The sequence below is a fragment of the Thalassophryne amazonica genome, chromosome 2 (assembly GCF_902500255.1).
Source record: "Thalassophryne amazonica chromosome 2, fThaAma1.1, whole genome shotgun sequence".
Taxonomy (NCBI): Eukaryota; Metazoa; Chordata; class Actinopteri; order Batrachoidiformes; family Batrachoididae; genus Thalassophryne; species Thalassophryne amazonica.
In genome coordinates, this window is record NC_047104.1 from 115,620,087 (window position 1) to 115,636,375 (window position 16,289).

The 16,289-nt window shown below is 39.8% G+C and overlaps 1 protein-coding gene across 1 annotated transcript in view; it reads left to right on the forward strand.

Annotated features, from left to right (window-relative positions):
* The window catches only part of arl6 (ADP-ribosylation factor-like 6), a 28,134-nt gene extending 12,646 nt beyond the window's left edge, over positions 1-15,488 (forward strand). Inside the window, exons 6-8 of the mRNA XM_034192456.1 lie at positions 1,174-1,303; positions 2,582-2,637; positions 15,333-15,488. Of these exons, the coding sequence (XP_034048347.1) occupies positions 1,174-1,303; positions 2,582-2,637; positions 15,333-15,358 (212 nt within the window). The 3' untranslated portion in view covers positions 15,359-15,488. The remainder of the gene's footprint in view (positions 1-1,173; positions 1,304-2,581; positions 2,638-15,332) is intronic.
* Positions 15,489-16,289: the final 801 nt, after the last annotated feature.

A 16,289-nucleotide genomic window follows, 5' to 3' on the forward strand; every position in this document is an offset into this window, starting at 1 on the left:
ATTTTTACCGAAAAGCAGCTGAATTTATCGAATGGTGTCCACTCAGTTGTGCCTTACAGTTTTTGAACAAATTTTTATCAAACAAAGCAGCAGTCTCTGAGCCATTCCTAAACAATGAAAAAAACGACGAGAGGGTGGGCGACTCCTCACTCAAAGACTGCCCACAGACGAATGACGTAACCGACAGGCATGAAAAAACTCTCGCATGCCCACGAGGGTTCAAGCATGTCTGATGTAATCACACGTGATTCAAATCCATATGGTTTTTGAAAAAAATAATAAGGTCCGTTACTTTTATCACAGACCTTGTATGTCAAAAACAAAAAAGTGGCAGATCTCCGTGGAAATGTCACATCATCTATCGCACAAACTCCATGTGAGACAACAACATGCACAAGAGCCAATGAAGTAGCTACATGGAAAGGTGTTTTCGTGTCACCTCTGCAGATCGGCCATGTTTTAAACCACACAACAGACTCAACTGCTGCCATCCTGTGTATATATATCATATTTGCGCATCTGAGTTCCCAGGGCCAAGTTCATTAAATGCCCACCTGAAGTGAAATTATTATTATTATTTTTTTTTTTTTATCAAATTTTATTAAACATCCACCTAAAATAAATTAATTCCATGACCCCCAGCATATTGTAAAAAAAACAAAGAACAATGAGTTTTCAAGATGTTTTTCTGTTCTTCCATGTCTGACTTGTGATGTCATCCACTGTCCTGTGCTCTTATTGTGAAAGACTCTTGTGCAAGAAACAGTGTTCTGTGACAATGTAGCTAGCTTTGTACATGCCCGTCACACGGTGAAGGAGCTGCTATCAGTTTGTGTTCATTTTAGTCTGGCAAAAGTCCTTTTTCCATTCAGCAAAATGAGTTCCTTGTCAGCTGATGCCCGCAAATTTTTTCAGAACGTTTTGTGCCTGTTCAAAAACATTGACAGGAGTTCAGACGGAGATCTTTCCTGCTGCTGTTTTAAGTGTGAGAGACATGGAGCACTTCCGGACATGAACACAGAGAACACTGACTTTGTGTTGATAGTCAGTGACAAACTGGATGTGCCACTGTGAGAAGCTGACGGGAAAATTACAGATTTTTTTTTTTTTAATCTCAACAAGCAGTAATCATGTACAGCAACAAATGGATTGTGTGTTTTGTTTTCACAACAGATATTAAACACAGGAGGATTCCCATCTTGTTCTTTGCTAACAAGATGGATGTCCGAGATTCTTTGTCATCAGTAAAGGTCTCACAGCTGCTGTGTTTGGAGACCATCAAAGATAAACCTTGGCATATCTGGTAAGAATGATTGCATTTATTTGAGTGAGTTTACCAATATGTAAAATATAGCCATATCCTCATATCCATATAAATATCCTCCTTATCATAGATAAATTGTCACATTTTGTGAACTCATACACATAAACCAATAACACTCCTGCATTGAAATAAGCTTTTAGGGAGGGGGTTGAACCTAGCAATAAATAATCATCATCACTAACTACAGTCAGGTCGATAAGTAATGGGACAGTGACACAATTTTTATAATTCTTCCTCTGGACATCACCACTATGATGTTGAAATGATACAAACAAGATACACTTATATTGCAAACTTTAAGGGCATGATTTACCTGAGGTCTGTGTGCATAAAAACGTGCGAATACTGTTGCACTCATAGATACCCCTACATGCTCAAAATAACTTGTATTGACAATTTAGCATGTTTGCCTTTATGAATATGTAATTTTGGAGTGATCCATATAAGAGCACAACATTCTGGGAGGGAACTTGCAAATAGGTGAGGTTTCCACATGCAAAATGATCTGTCAAGTCACATTTATTTATTTATTTATTAAGCAGATTTCATTACAGAGAAAACCTAGTGGGTTTTTGAAGATCTAAAAAACTGAATAAAACAAAATATACAGAAAAGAAAGAAACCAATAATACAATTCCAGTATCATATTCTCCTCAACTCCCCCCCCCCCCCCCCCCCCCCGACAACAAAGACATTTACACACACATACACCCTCATACAGACACAAATACTCATGCACACAAACAGAACACACATTCACACTTGGTCACATCAACTTTTCTCATATGCTTGATAAAACATAAAGGTTTGAGCTTAGATTTAAAGCTGGAAACAGCATTTGCCAATCGTATTTCATGAGGTAAAGCATTCCATAATTCTTTGTTGAATAGGGAGCCCGTGACGTGATTTGTGTATTGGAGAAACGTGATGATAATTTCTTGTCCCTGTAAGTATTCTGGTGGCTGAATTCTGAATCAATGGACAACATATCAGAAGGAGTTATGGGCTTCTTTGTATGTGATTGCATACAAAGCAAGTTTTTCCTGTTGGACCATCAGTCACAGCTGATTAGGACAAAGTAGGTAATCAGAGATCTGCTGTGTTAACAGAAAACAGAGCTCAATATGGAAAATCAAAACTGCCCTTTGACCCCTTAATGGTCGATTCAACCGTTTGGTAGAGCATATTGATATCTGCTACATTCTGTTGAAAAATGTGAGGGTGCTAAAGGACTAATGTGAATTGTTTATGTTTCAGTGCCACTGATGCTTTGAAAGGAGAAGGTTTACAAGAGGGAGTTGACTGGTTGCAAGGTATGATGATAAATGCTGTTTGTGTGTATGTAAAAATAATTATGAACAAAAATCATTTTAATAATAGTACAGTGGTCCCTCGTTTATCGCCGGAGTTATGTTCTAAAAATAACCCGCAATAGGTGAAATCTGTGAAGTAGTCAGCGTTATTTTTTTACAATTATTATAGATGTTTTAAGGCTGTAAAACCCCTCACTACACCCTTTATACCAGAGGTCTCAAACCGGTTCCAGAAAGGGCCGAGATTGTGCAGGCTTTCTGTGCAGCCACCCACTCCAGCAGGTGATTTCACTGATTAACTGATTTCACCTGTTCAAAGTGATGTTAATCAGTGAAATCACCTGCTGGAGTGGGTGGCTGCACAGAAAACCTGCACCCTCTTGGCCCTTTCTGGAACCGGTTTGAGACCTCTGCTTTATACATTTTTCTCAAACAGGCATTAACATTTTCTCAGTTTTCTCTCCTGTGTAAACACTCTCTTTTTTCTTCTGGGCGAGAAGATTATAAACAGACACACCCAGAACACAATGCGCGTGCTCTCCCTTTGCTCACTGCCTCCAGGGGTATGGATGTGGGGCCCGCAAAGAATCCAAGTCACAGCAGCTCTGTGGCTGCGGTTACCGAGACTATGCAGTGGGCGCTGCGGATTTTTCCACAAGAAGTCTGTCTTTGCGGGCTGCCAGAGCACTCCGCATCAAAACAGTGAGCGTAGTCTCTGGACCTGTTACCAGAGTTGTCCGCAGCTCTGCACAGCAGACGGGGGCAGTGTGAGTGGCCCGCTGCGGCATTTACCGAGCCCACAAACTCAGTAAGCACATCGGAGGCAGTGAAAGCAATCACGGTGATGCCGACCTGTGTCGCATCAACCGGACGCAGAACACAATGTGCTGTTAAAAAAAGAAAAAAAAAAAGAAGCATGCAAAATTGCACTAAAAAAAATCTGCGAAACTGCGAGGCCGCGAAAGGTGAACCGCGATATAGCAAGGGACCACTGTAATAGATTTGTAACACAGGTGACAAACCTGTAGATAAGTAAACATATTGATTTAACTTTTCATTTTTTCAGTTTAATTGAGGGGCAGCATGGTGGCTTAGTGGTTAGCACTGTTGCCTCACAGCCACTGGTGGTCACAGTTCTGCTAAACCGCTAATTAGCAAAGCTAACTTTTTTGTTAGTGGATTAGCTTTTCAGCTAATTTTGAAAACCTAAATGGGGCCTAAATGCATGGAGTTGCTGCCATGTGATTGGCTGATTAGCTATTTGTGTTAATAAGCAATTGAACAGGTACATGAGTGGGTTTGTATGTATGTACAATCCCAGTTACATTGAAGTTGAGACATTGTGTAAAATGTACAGTAGTGTTCAGAATAATAGTACTGCTATGTGACTAAAAAGATTAATCCAGGTTTTGAGTATATTTCTTATTGTTACATGGGAAACAAGGTACCAGTAGAATCAGTAGATTCTCACAAATCCAACAAGACCAAGCATTCATGATATGCATACTCTTAAGGCTATGAAATTGGGCTATTAGTAAAAAAAAGTAGAAAAGGGGGTGTTCACAATAATAGTAGTGTGGCATTCGGTCAGTGAGTTCGTCAATTTTGTGGAACAAACAGGTGTGAATCAGGCGTTCCCTATTTAAGGATGAAGCCAGCACCTGTTGAACACACTTTTCTCTTTGAAAGCCTGAGGAAAATGGGACGTTAAAGACATTGTTCAGAAGAACAGCGTTGTTTGACTAAAAAGTTGATTGGAGAGGGGAAAACCTATACGCAGGTGCAAAAATTATAGGCTGTTCATCTACAATGATCTCCAGTGCTTTAAAATGTACAAAAAAAACAGAGACGTGTGGAAGAAAACGGAAAACAACCATCAAAATGGATAGAAGAATAACCAGAATGGCAAAGGCCCACCCATTGATCAGCTCCAGGATGATCAGACAGTCTGGAGTTACCTGTAAGTGCTGTGACAGTTAGAAGATGCCTGTGTGAAGCGAATTTATTTGCAAGAATCCCCCGCAAAGTCCCTCTGTTAAATAAAAAACGTGCAGAAGAGGTTACAGTTTGCCAAAGAACATATCAACTGGCCTAAAGAGAAATGGAGGAATATTTTGTGGACTGATGAGAGTAAAATTGTTCTTTTTGGGTCCAAGGGCCGCAGACAGTTTGTGAGACGACCCCCAAACTCTGAATTCAAGCCACAGTTCACAGTGAAGACAGTGAAGCATGGTGGTGCAAGCATCATGATATGGGCATGTTTCTCCTACTATGGTGTTGGGCCTATATATCCCATACCAGGTATCATGGATCAGTTTGGATATGTCAAAATACTTAAAGAGGTCATGTTGGCGTATTCTGAAGAGGACATGCCCTTGAAATGGGTGTTTCAACAAGACAATGACCCCAAGCACACTAGTAAACCAGCAAAGTCTTGGTTCCAAACCAACAAAATTAATGCCTCGCAGATGTGAAGAAATCATGAAAAACTGTGATTATACAACTAAATACTAGTTTAGTGATTCACAGGATTGCTAAAAAAGCAGTTTGAACATAATAGTTTTGAGTTTGTAGTGTCAACAGCAGATGCTACTATTATTGTGAACACCCCCTTTTCTACTTTTTTTACTAATAGCCCAATTTCATAGCCTTAAGAGTGTGCATATCATGAATGCTTGGTCTTGGATTTGTGAGAATCTACTGAATCTACTGGTACCTTGTTTCCCATGTAACAATAAGAAATACGAGGTCTGTCCAAAAAGCAACGGACCTTTTTATTTTTTTCAAAAACTATATGGATTTGAATCATGTGCGTGTGCATCAGACAAGCTTGAACCTTCGTGCGCATGTGTGAGTTTTTTCACGCCTGTCGGTTGCGTCATTCGCCTGTGGGCAGGCTTTGAGTGAGCACTGGTCCACCCCCCTCGTCGGATTTTTATTGTCAGGGAAATGGCTGAGAGACTGCCGCTTTGCTCCATGAAATTTTTTTCAGAAACTGTTAGAGACAGCCAGTTGGAAACCATTCGAAAGATTCAGATGGATTTCAGTGAAGATTCTGTCGGCGTCACACGGATTAAGGAGTGTTAAAACCTTTTTAAAGACGGCCCACAGCAGCGGAGGGCGCGCGGCGCACCGAGCGGTCATCGACAGGCTGGAACGACCAGATCATTTCCAAACTGAACGCTGTGTTGATCCGGGACATCGTGTGACTACCACAGAAATGGCAAGAGAGCTGGACATAGCACTTTTGCTGTACATTCCACTGTTACAGGAGATTTTGTAATGAAAGACGTGCGGAGGATTTTGCGCGTCGTCACGGAGCCGTTCATGGCGCGCAACAAAAAAACACCTCCGTGTTGGCAACCATTCAGAAGATTCAGACGGCTTTCGATGGCTTTTCAGTTGAGTGAGTATCTGAGAAATTGTGTAACAGCTGGACATGCCACAACATGTCCTGTGAGACTTCCAACACGGAGGTGTTTTTTCCCTGACAATAAAAATCTGACGAGGGGGGTGGACCATTGCTCACTCAAAGCCTGCCCACAGGCGAGTGACGCAACCGACAGGCGTGAAAAAACTCACGCATGCGCACGAAGGTTCAAGCTTGGCTGATGCAATCACACGTGACTCAAATCCATATAGTTTTTGAAAAAAATAAAAGGGTCCGTTACTTTTTTGACAGACCTCGTATCCTCAAAACCTGGATTAATCTTTTTAGTCACATAGCACTACTATTATTCTGAACACTACTGTAAATAAAAACATAATACAATGATTTGCAAATCCTCTTCAACCTATATTCAATTGAATACACCACAAAGACAAGATATTTTAAAGTCTAATAGTAAAAGAGCGCAGGTACTAGACTGGCCTGCCTGCAGTCCAGACCTGTCGCCCAATGAAAATGTATGGGGCATTATGAAGCGCAAAACACGACAATGGTGACCCCGGACTATTGAACAACTGAAGTCGTACATCAAGCAAGAATGGGAAAGAATTCCACCTACAAAGCTTCAAAAGTTAGTGTCCTCAGTTCCCAAACGCTTATTGAGTGTTGTTAGAAGGAAAGGTGATGCAACACAGTGGTAAACATACAACTGACCCAGCTTTTTTTGAAACGTGTTGGAGGCATCCATTTCAAAATGAGCAAATATTTGCACAAAACAATAAGGTTTATCAGTTTGAACATTAAATATCTTGTCTTTGTGGTGTATGCAATTGGATATAGGTTGATGAGGATTTGCAAATCATTGTATTCTGTTTTTATTTACTTTTTACACAACGTCCCAACTTCATTGGAATTGGTGTTGTAATATGTAATCTGCTTTGTTTTATATTTTTTTGCCTTTTTCACTCTTATGTTCGGTTTCATTCTAATTCGATTCTTGTGGTATTTAAAAAAAAAAAAAAAGTATTTCTTCATACAGACACATGGCTTACATACAATGGTTCGTTGTTGGGTGAAGCCATTTATTGTCAAACAACTGTTTACTCTTTGTAAATCATAATGACAACAGAAACTACCTAAGGATCATTCCATATCAATTCAACGAGGGCCTCATGCACTGTGTCTCAGATTTTCTTCAAATTTTAATCAAATATTCCCAGACTATTCAGAACAACAAATCTGAAGTTTGAGGCCTGTAGGCCAAGTAGTTTCTGAGATATGGCCATCATTTCTGGAGCCATGTTCAAGGTAAAATATCTCAGCAAATAATGGACTTAGAGGCCTGAAAATGCACAAAATGCTTTTTTCAGATTTCAGAGGTTTCTCCCACAATAGCTGTTTACCACAGATGTGCCAAATTTACATATTTCATAGCCAGTATAGCTGGCATTAAGGAGTCAAGAAATGGAAAGGTTTCTTTGAGTGTAATGGTATGCTTCAGTGTCTCAAACATCGATGCTCGCAATAGTCAATGTAATATTTTCCATAGTGTGAGCATACATAAACTTCACAGTTTAGTGTCAATGTCTGTTGTTTGACTATAGTCCAAGTCTGGGTCTCCATGACAACTGGCACAGAAAATTTCAGGCCTCTAAGTCCATTATTTGCTGAGATATTCCACCTTGAACATGGCTCCAGAAATGACGGCCATATCTCAGAAACTACTTGGCCTACAGGCTTCAAACTTCAGATTTGTTGTTCTGAATAGTCTGGGAATATTTGATTCAAATTTAAAGAAAATATGAGACAAAGTGCGTGAGGCCCCTCAAATATTTGTTGAATTGACATGGAATGACCTCCAAATGACTGTGATCAGACGTTTACATACCCCTGTTCTTAATACTGTGTATTGCCCTCTTTAACATCATTGACAGCTTGGAGTCTTTTGTGATGGTTGTGGACGAGGCTCTCGGGTGGTAAAGCTGCCACTGAATATGTCTTTGACTTTATTTACATCACTTATGAAGAAATACAAACAGTATGGCACTCTGTGGTAAATCTGCAAAGCTTGCACTGTGCATTGTATTCCCGTGAATTGTATTTCTTGATTTTACTGTAAAGCATTTTGGTTTAGTTGCTGTAAAGGGCAATGCTTGATTGAGTGATTGAAACAAAGCAGTTGCCAAATTACTTTGAGGCTTGGCTGTTTTAATATGACTAAAGTTGTAAAAATAAACAGCACATGAATTACCACTTATTCTGCACCTATTATTAACAAGACACCTATATTGTGTTTTGTGTTTCTCATTCAAATCCTGCCATAGATCAAATACTGCAGTGAGTACTATATGTTGTGTATGTTATTATTCTGTTAGTTTAGTTGTAGACAGTCACATAATAACTGCCCGGTAGTTTTACGCAGTGGTGGGCACAGCTAACCGAAAAGTTGGCTTCGATAACCTGAAAAGTAAATTTTTTTTGAACGCTAAACTACAAAAAAAAAAAAAATCTTAGCAGAAGTTACAGCTAATCACTAAGTTTTAGCAGTGCTGGGTTGAAAAGATCGATTCACAGATTTTTATTTGATTTTTAATTTATGCACTTAACGCCAGCGTTGGAACAGTGTTGCTGAAGAAATGATGCTGCAGTTGGGCAGTTGCGCTGTTTCCCAGGGTGTGAAAATGATCTCTACATTGATTGTAGACCTGCTGGTTCTGATTTAGAAGTAGGTCCCCGGTTTATTCATAAACCTCTGTCAAACCTATTTAAAGATGTCAATCATGACGACTGGGACTCTTGTCTGTTGTGAGTAAGAAAAAAGAATCATCTGCTGTTTCACACAGTCATGGTTTTTGTTGTTTTTTTTTTGTTCGCTCCTCATATGGTGCATTTTCTGTGGGACAGTGCGCGAAGGTTCTCTGTTGTGGACTGACTTTTCAGTCAGTCTTTTCCACCAGTACTTGCAGCGTGGCTGTGGGAAAAGACAGCCACGCAGACTGACTGTGTCAGACTGATGTTCTGCTGCGTGCCGCACAGCCAGCACTGTTGGGGATTGTTTGCCCCGGGAAAATTTTTCAATTTATAACTGTCTGAAACACTGTTGCATTCATTTTGAGGGCCACATTTTGTGAAGTAAAGCCATAGTTTTATTTTAAATCATTGTTACAGCCTTACTTTAAATCCATAAGAAACAAGGCATCAGGCCAAAACATGGAAGCCTGTAGAAATGTAGCTGTGTCAGGGCCAATGAACCAGGCACCTCTGGCACCATCTTTTGGCTGGTCTTCAGCCTGTTTGTAAAATAAAAATACTACTGTATCATTCTGAGAGGGGGATTGGTGTGTGCCATCAGTCTTATAGCCATCATTATTAGCTACCAATATTTCATTAATTTGCTGTCAAATGTCAGTACAATACTAGTATTAATATGCTGCATAACTAGGTAGGTAACAGCTCAAAAACAGTTTTAATAACACTAACCCAAATTGATATCATTGAATTGAATCGAAATAATCAATTATGAATCTTAAGAATCAGAATCGAATCGATTCTTGAAATTTAAATCGATTTAAATCGATACCCAGCTCTAACATTTAGTATTGACTCGATACACTGTTGGCTCGATACACTGTTGGCTACTGATAAGCCAGTTTAGAGTTTAAGCACCACAGGGGCTTCTGTAGCTTCACCGATCACGGACTTTCCTCCTGTTGACAGCAGCGTGCGGTTCGAGAACACTGTATTTCCATAATCTCTATAAATATGGGAGGGCCGGCCCACGCACGTTTAAACGTGCAGTGGCCCACGGGGCAAATGCCCAAAATCACAGATTACCAGTCCGAGCCTGGATGGCAGAAGACATCAAACATAAGGCACTTTTCACTCATGGTGACAACTAGGGTTGGGTATCGAGAACCAGTTCTCTTCGGGTATCGTTGAGAAATGATTTGATCCACAGACATCAATAGCCTTTTTGCTTAATGATTCTTTTATCGGTCCTTCAGAGCGGCCGTAGTTTTTGGGGGTGTTTGTTGGGAAAATGATCATGTCTCTATATTGATTGCAGAACTGCTGCAGGCTCTTTGTTGAAGCTTGAAGCAATGAAGCATTGATCTGACCCATTGCTTCGTTGGTTCTTTGTTTTATTTTGCTTTATTTTAATTTTTCCCCTCTAAAACCCAAAAGAACATATGTCTGTGAGTAATATGTACCTTTTTTTATGTTAAACCGACCTGTTATGGTCTTCTCAAAGAGTTGATAGATGTATTTTATAACTTAAAAACGGGACCGATACTAATGCATTAGCATGTCTATGACATTTTCAGTGTTAGCATTAAGCTGTTCGCATCTCAGCACTTTTGTGTGTACAGTGGTCTCTCGCTATATCGCGGTTCACCTTTAGCGGCCTCGCAGTTTCACAGATTTTTTATTTTTTTTTTTTTGTGCAATTTTGCATGCTTTTTTTTTTAACAGCGCGTTGCGTTCTGTGTCCTTATCAAGCGGGCCGGTCGCGGCACCGGTCGACATCACCGCGATTGCTCTCACTGCCTCCGGTCAACGCTCGGTAAACACCGCAGCGGGCCACTCACACCACCCTCCTGTCTGCTGTGCGGGGCTGCGCCAAATCTGGCAACAGGTCCAGAGACTACGCTCGCTGTTTTGATGCGGATGCTAACCGCACCCGCAGAGGTCCGTGGCCACCGAGAGAGGACTTGGATTCTTTGCAAGTCCCGCATCCGTACCTCCGGAGGCAGTGAGCGAAGGGAGAGCACGCGCATTGTGTTCTGCGTGTGTCTGTTTATAATCTTCTCGCACAGAAGAAAAAAAGAGTGTTTACACAGGAGAGAAAAGTGAGAAAATGTTAATGCCTATTTGAGAAAAGTGTATAAAGTGTGTAGTGAGGGGTTTTACAGCCTTAAAACATCTATAATACTTGCAAAAAATAGCACTGACTACTTTGCGGATTTTGCTTATCGTGGGTTATTTTTAGAACGTAACTCCCGCGATAAACGAGGGACCACTGTATTTGTTTTCTGTATAATAATTAATGGCTCAGCGTTTGTTGTCATAAAAGAGTCAAATGTATTACAAATTGTAATTTTTTTTAATTTATTTTTGTTTAGATATTAATAATAATAATAATAGGGAGGTGATGGTCTAGTGGTTAAGGTGTTGGGCTTGAGACCAGAAGATCCTGGGTTCAAATCCCCGCCTGACTGGAAAATCACTAAGGGCCCTTGGGCAAGGTCTTTAATCCCCTATTGCTCCTTGTGTGTAGTGAGCGCCTTGTATGGCAGCACCCTGACATCGGGGAGAATGTGGAGCATAATTGTAAAGCCCTTTGAGCGTCTGATGCAGATGGAAAAGCGCTATATAAATGCAGTCCATTTTACCATTTAATAGCAACAACAACAAGCAAGAAAAGCAATATAATAACTAATAATGCTACAATACAATTTTGGAGAAAGAGACAAAAAGAACCTGATTAAAAAAACACAACAGAAAATATAAAACCAACTAACAATGAACATGAATAAGTGTTTCCTGTGAACACCTAGTGACTCTTAAACCTCCACTTCATCCCTGTTTTATTTAAGTTTAATGACAGTTTGTTTCGGTCAAACCATATTTTCAATTTGTTAATTTCTTCAGTGATTTCCTCCAGAACTATCTGCCAAGCTAGAAAACTGCTGCATCCTGGTAAGAGCAGAATACTACTGGAATGAATTTAAATAAGGAAAGTTGGGGGTTTTTTTCTCACTAAATGGATGGTGCACTCACTGCAGTTTATTATCTGGAATAGTCCCAGATTGCATTTCAGAGCTTCTAGAATTCAAACATTTTCGTGTGGGTGGTGTTAGGGGGTAATTTTGGGTTACAGCTTTTTTGTTTTTCACCACTTTCATCCCTGAATATGTCAGTCGTGAGTCACGTTTGTGCAGATTAAAGTCACTAAATGGGACTCCTGTCTTGTTGCAAGAATGAAACGAGACTCTTGCTCCATTCTGATCACACAGCTTGAAACGCTGCGCAGCTCTCTGCCGAGTCAAGTTGGAATGATAGAGTCCAGTCGGAATTAATGACTTCAAAGTGAAACGCCATTTAAATCAATTGACACCTCTTTCCAAACGTTTTAATACAGACAAATTGCAGTCAATCAAAACATTTTTTCCTCCCAAAATGAGACGTCCTACGCTGACTTACAGCAGCCGGCTGAGCTCAGCTCAGAGGTATAGAGAGACATTCATGCCCAAATGTCTGAAAGGAAATGCTTTTGTCAAAAACAACAGATTTTGTTTATTTTTATTTGTGTCCAGAGATCAAGGATCCAGTAACCAATTTCATATTTATTTACTTTAAGACTCAATAAAATGTTGTTGACATAGAAAACCTGTAAAACCTACTTTTAGTACACAGAAAATTCACAAGCGGTATCGATAAGGGAAACAATAAGGAATCGGTTCGATAAGCAGAATCGATAATGGCATTTATCGATAAAATCTTACCAATACCCATCCCTAGTGACAACATAACTTTTCACCAAATTACCTACACTACTTGAACTAGTATTGCTGTATTTTTATGTAAAGACAAAACTTATGTGGGTTTTCTTCAGTGGGGAAGCTCGTGATGAGGTGTAGATTTTACCATTCGCATTGAACGCAACACGGGTGAGCCGCTCCTGAATTGTGCTGCTGCAATGCGTTATGGGAGTTCGGGGTTTAGCTTTTTAAAATTATTGTTCTTGTAGTACATGTTGGTTTAACAGTGTTGTTAGTGTTGTAGATTTGTCAAGTAATGTAGTCTGTTTGGTGAAGAGTTTGTAACCATGAGTGAAAAGTGCCTTGCGTTTCATGTCTACTGCCACTGTCTGTGTTGTTGTGTGTGAAAAGTAAATGACACCTCTTTGTGGCAGCTGCCCCCCCCCCCCCTTTCTGCTGGGGGACGGCTGATCTCCTCACAGCGGCCACAGACAGGAACTAATTATGATTTTAGGGTTTACAAACATTTTTGACCATTAAGCTTTACTCATTTTATTATATTTTTATATTTTTTTTTTATTTCAGAATTTTGCACATCATCTGTGATGCAAGGCAAGATTTCAAAGAATTTTTAAAATAAATACATTTCTAGATTCTGTGCCTGATTTGGATCTGAGCCACAATTACATCTGACATTTTGTAAAATTTTCCAAAGCTATCAGAATATTATGTCAGAATGACTATAAACAGATGCCATGTAATAACAATAGTAATGGCACTTTCATTAGCACTGGTGCCTCACAGCAAGAAGGTTGTGGGATTGGGTTCACACCTGGTCCTTTCTGTGTGGAGTTTGCATGTTTTCCCTGTTAGCTTGGGTTTCCTCTGGATACTCTGGTTTCCTCTCACTTCCAAAAACACGCAGGTTAGGTGTATCGGTGATTCTAAGTGTCTGTCTATGTGTGCATCAACCCTGTGATAGACTGCTGTCCTGCCGGAGTGAACCCCGCCTCTCGCCCAGTGACAACTGCAAGAGGCTACAACTCCCTCTTGACCCTTAATTGGATTGAACGGTTATAGAAGATGAATTAATGTTAATTAAAGAATTTTTCTTTACATAGCATTTCTCAAACAATTATGTATGTCAAAGTGCTTTACAATATCACAACAGTAACAAGAATACACACATTTGGAAGTGGCATCATTAAAAACTTACAAAAAAAAAAACAGCATGGATCTGTTTAATCTTGGACAGCTGTGCCACAATTACATCTTATGTTGTGTAAAGGTGCGTTTACACATAAAGATGACAAGTGACAAATGCCACAAAGTATACATTCTTGGCTGCTGATCACGAATGTGATGATTTGAGGCAGAGGCGTCAGGTGTCCTCAGGAACTGCTGCAACCTGTTACCACGCGTTATGATTAATGGCACGTGTTGCTGGAGAATGATCAGGAACCATTATGCACGGTCAAGAACAAGTGTCCACATTGTTGCGCACTGTTAGTTCTGTCACGTTGTGAATGAGATTAATTGTCTCCACACACACCCCCATATTCATCCATCAGCTGCTGAACAATTCAGATCGCTCCATTTTGCTCCACAGAAGAACTTTGTGACTGCATGCATAGTTGGGCTCTGTGCCATGGAGTGGTGCAGAGAGGAGGAGGAGAAAGACAGCCAGATGTGTGGCTCCACGCGGTTCTCATCTCGCTTGTTTTCCCAAACATCATGCGCATGCAGCAGGTGGAACACCTGCAGGAGTGCGCTGAGGAGTATTGGAACAAAAGTTTTAGCCAACTTGGCATCACTGTACTCCTTCAGGATTACTGCAGCAATGAAACTGAATGTGGTGCAGCAGCGTTTAATTGTGTGCACCTCAGAGAAGAACGCTGTCATGCTGTATTAAGGATCACCACTAATCAAGACGGATCAACACGCTGAGTTGCGAGCTCCACGACATGAGGCGAAATGAGGGTGGTGCGTGACATTCATGGAAGATTTTTTTGACATCCAAAAACATGCTCCAGGAAAATCACAAATATCACTCACCAACGCGCACTATTAAGAAAACTATTCAGATGCATTAAGTCACATTAAGAATGTCAGGAATGTGCCAAGAATGACGCAAATATGACATTCGTAACGCATCTTGCCTATGTGTAAACGCACCATAAACTTTCTCAAGATCGTCAGAGGTTTGTCAAAGAGAGTGTCAAATTGTGTAGATAAAATAATAACAATAAATTTTCACATAAACAGATGGTAGTAACAATACTTTTTTGTGTAACATTTGTCAAAACAAAACGTGAATAAAATGTGTTATAAATAGCACTACAAAAAAAGACATAAAGCGCATAATTGGAAGTACCACACAAAATACCATAAACGTGTAATCGTTTTTGTGTTCACACCATCAGAAATAAATATTGCTTTTCTGCACAGAATGTGCTAAAAAGTAATAATAAAATAAAAACAATGGAATTGCAGGTTTCTAGCCCAGGTATTAAATTAATTTCAGTAAGCGTGTAAACTTTTTTTTCACTGTGGCATTTCATTTTATTACACATAACATCTGTACTTGTTTGTTTTGGTTTCTTTGCGTCTATAGATTTCTTGGGTTGTTACTGATATCAGGTGAAAATTTCATGTCAGTAGCACCTTTAGAAATATATTTACTGAGGAAAATTGTGACGTGTTCAATACTGTGTGTCAGAACAATCACAACATGTTTCTTACTCTGAGACAGTGAAATATAAAATACACTTTTTTTCATTCTTCACATTATTTTTCTGATTTTATGTGTTGAACCTTCTTTTCAGATCAAATAAGAACGATGAGAACGTAAGGACTTAAAACTGATCCGTCTGAAGAGGGAGCATCAATGACGTTTGAATTGGTTCATCTTTTTGTGAATAAATGGTTGGTGGTTTTTTTTTTTTTTTACATTCTCATCCAGATGTACAATAGAAAACTGTTGTTAATGGAATTTTAGATACCTATGTTATGTTTTTGATTTAAGTGGATTTAATATTTTATGGAAAAATCAAAATCAAGTCATATTTGGAGGTAATGCCCTGTTCTGTCACCTCCCTGCCCTCCCACATGCATACATGGTAAGCCCAAGGCAGGGACAGCAGCACTTGCCCCCAGGGTACAGAACAAAGTATACATCAGTGACAGCCAACATCATATTGAGTCAAACCCAGAATTAAAGGAGTTGGGGTGAAGGTGGGGTTGTTAATTGGCCTTGTGGTTGCAGCAGTGACGAGGTAGGTTAAAGCAGTTTAAATGGGGTTTCATAAATAACCTTACCAATGAACAGCTAGCAGGTAATCAGCTGAGCTACTCTCTTGACAAATCAGCCAGGCTACCAGCTGATCATGTTGATATTTTGAGAAAGTGGCCTGGCTTGACTTTGCGGCCTGGTTGATCGAATCTTGTATTTAGTCATTTGTGTGTATCAGGATGACATAAAATCGATGCTTCCATGAAAGATACTTTTTGTGATCTCGCCCCAAACATGTTATTGATTGATTAAAAGCCTTTTTCTTTTCCCTCCATTTTCTCTAACTGCATTAAAACATTTTAGAAGCCTTTAAAAATATGAATGATTTTACGAGACTGTTTATGGTGAACTACATAACTGTGGAGCTAGATGAGTTACAGTTGGCCACAAGGATGACAACATTAACTTAACCCTCCAGCGACCAAGCTATTTTAGCGACTAATATGACCGAGTCAGGTTATTTATGACCGCATTGAATTTGTATTGGAGT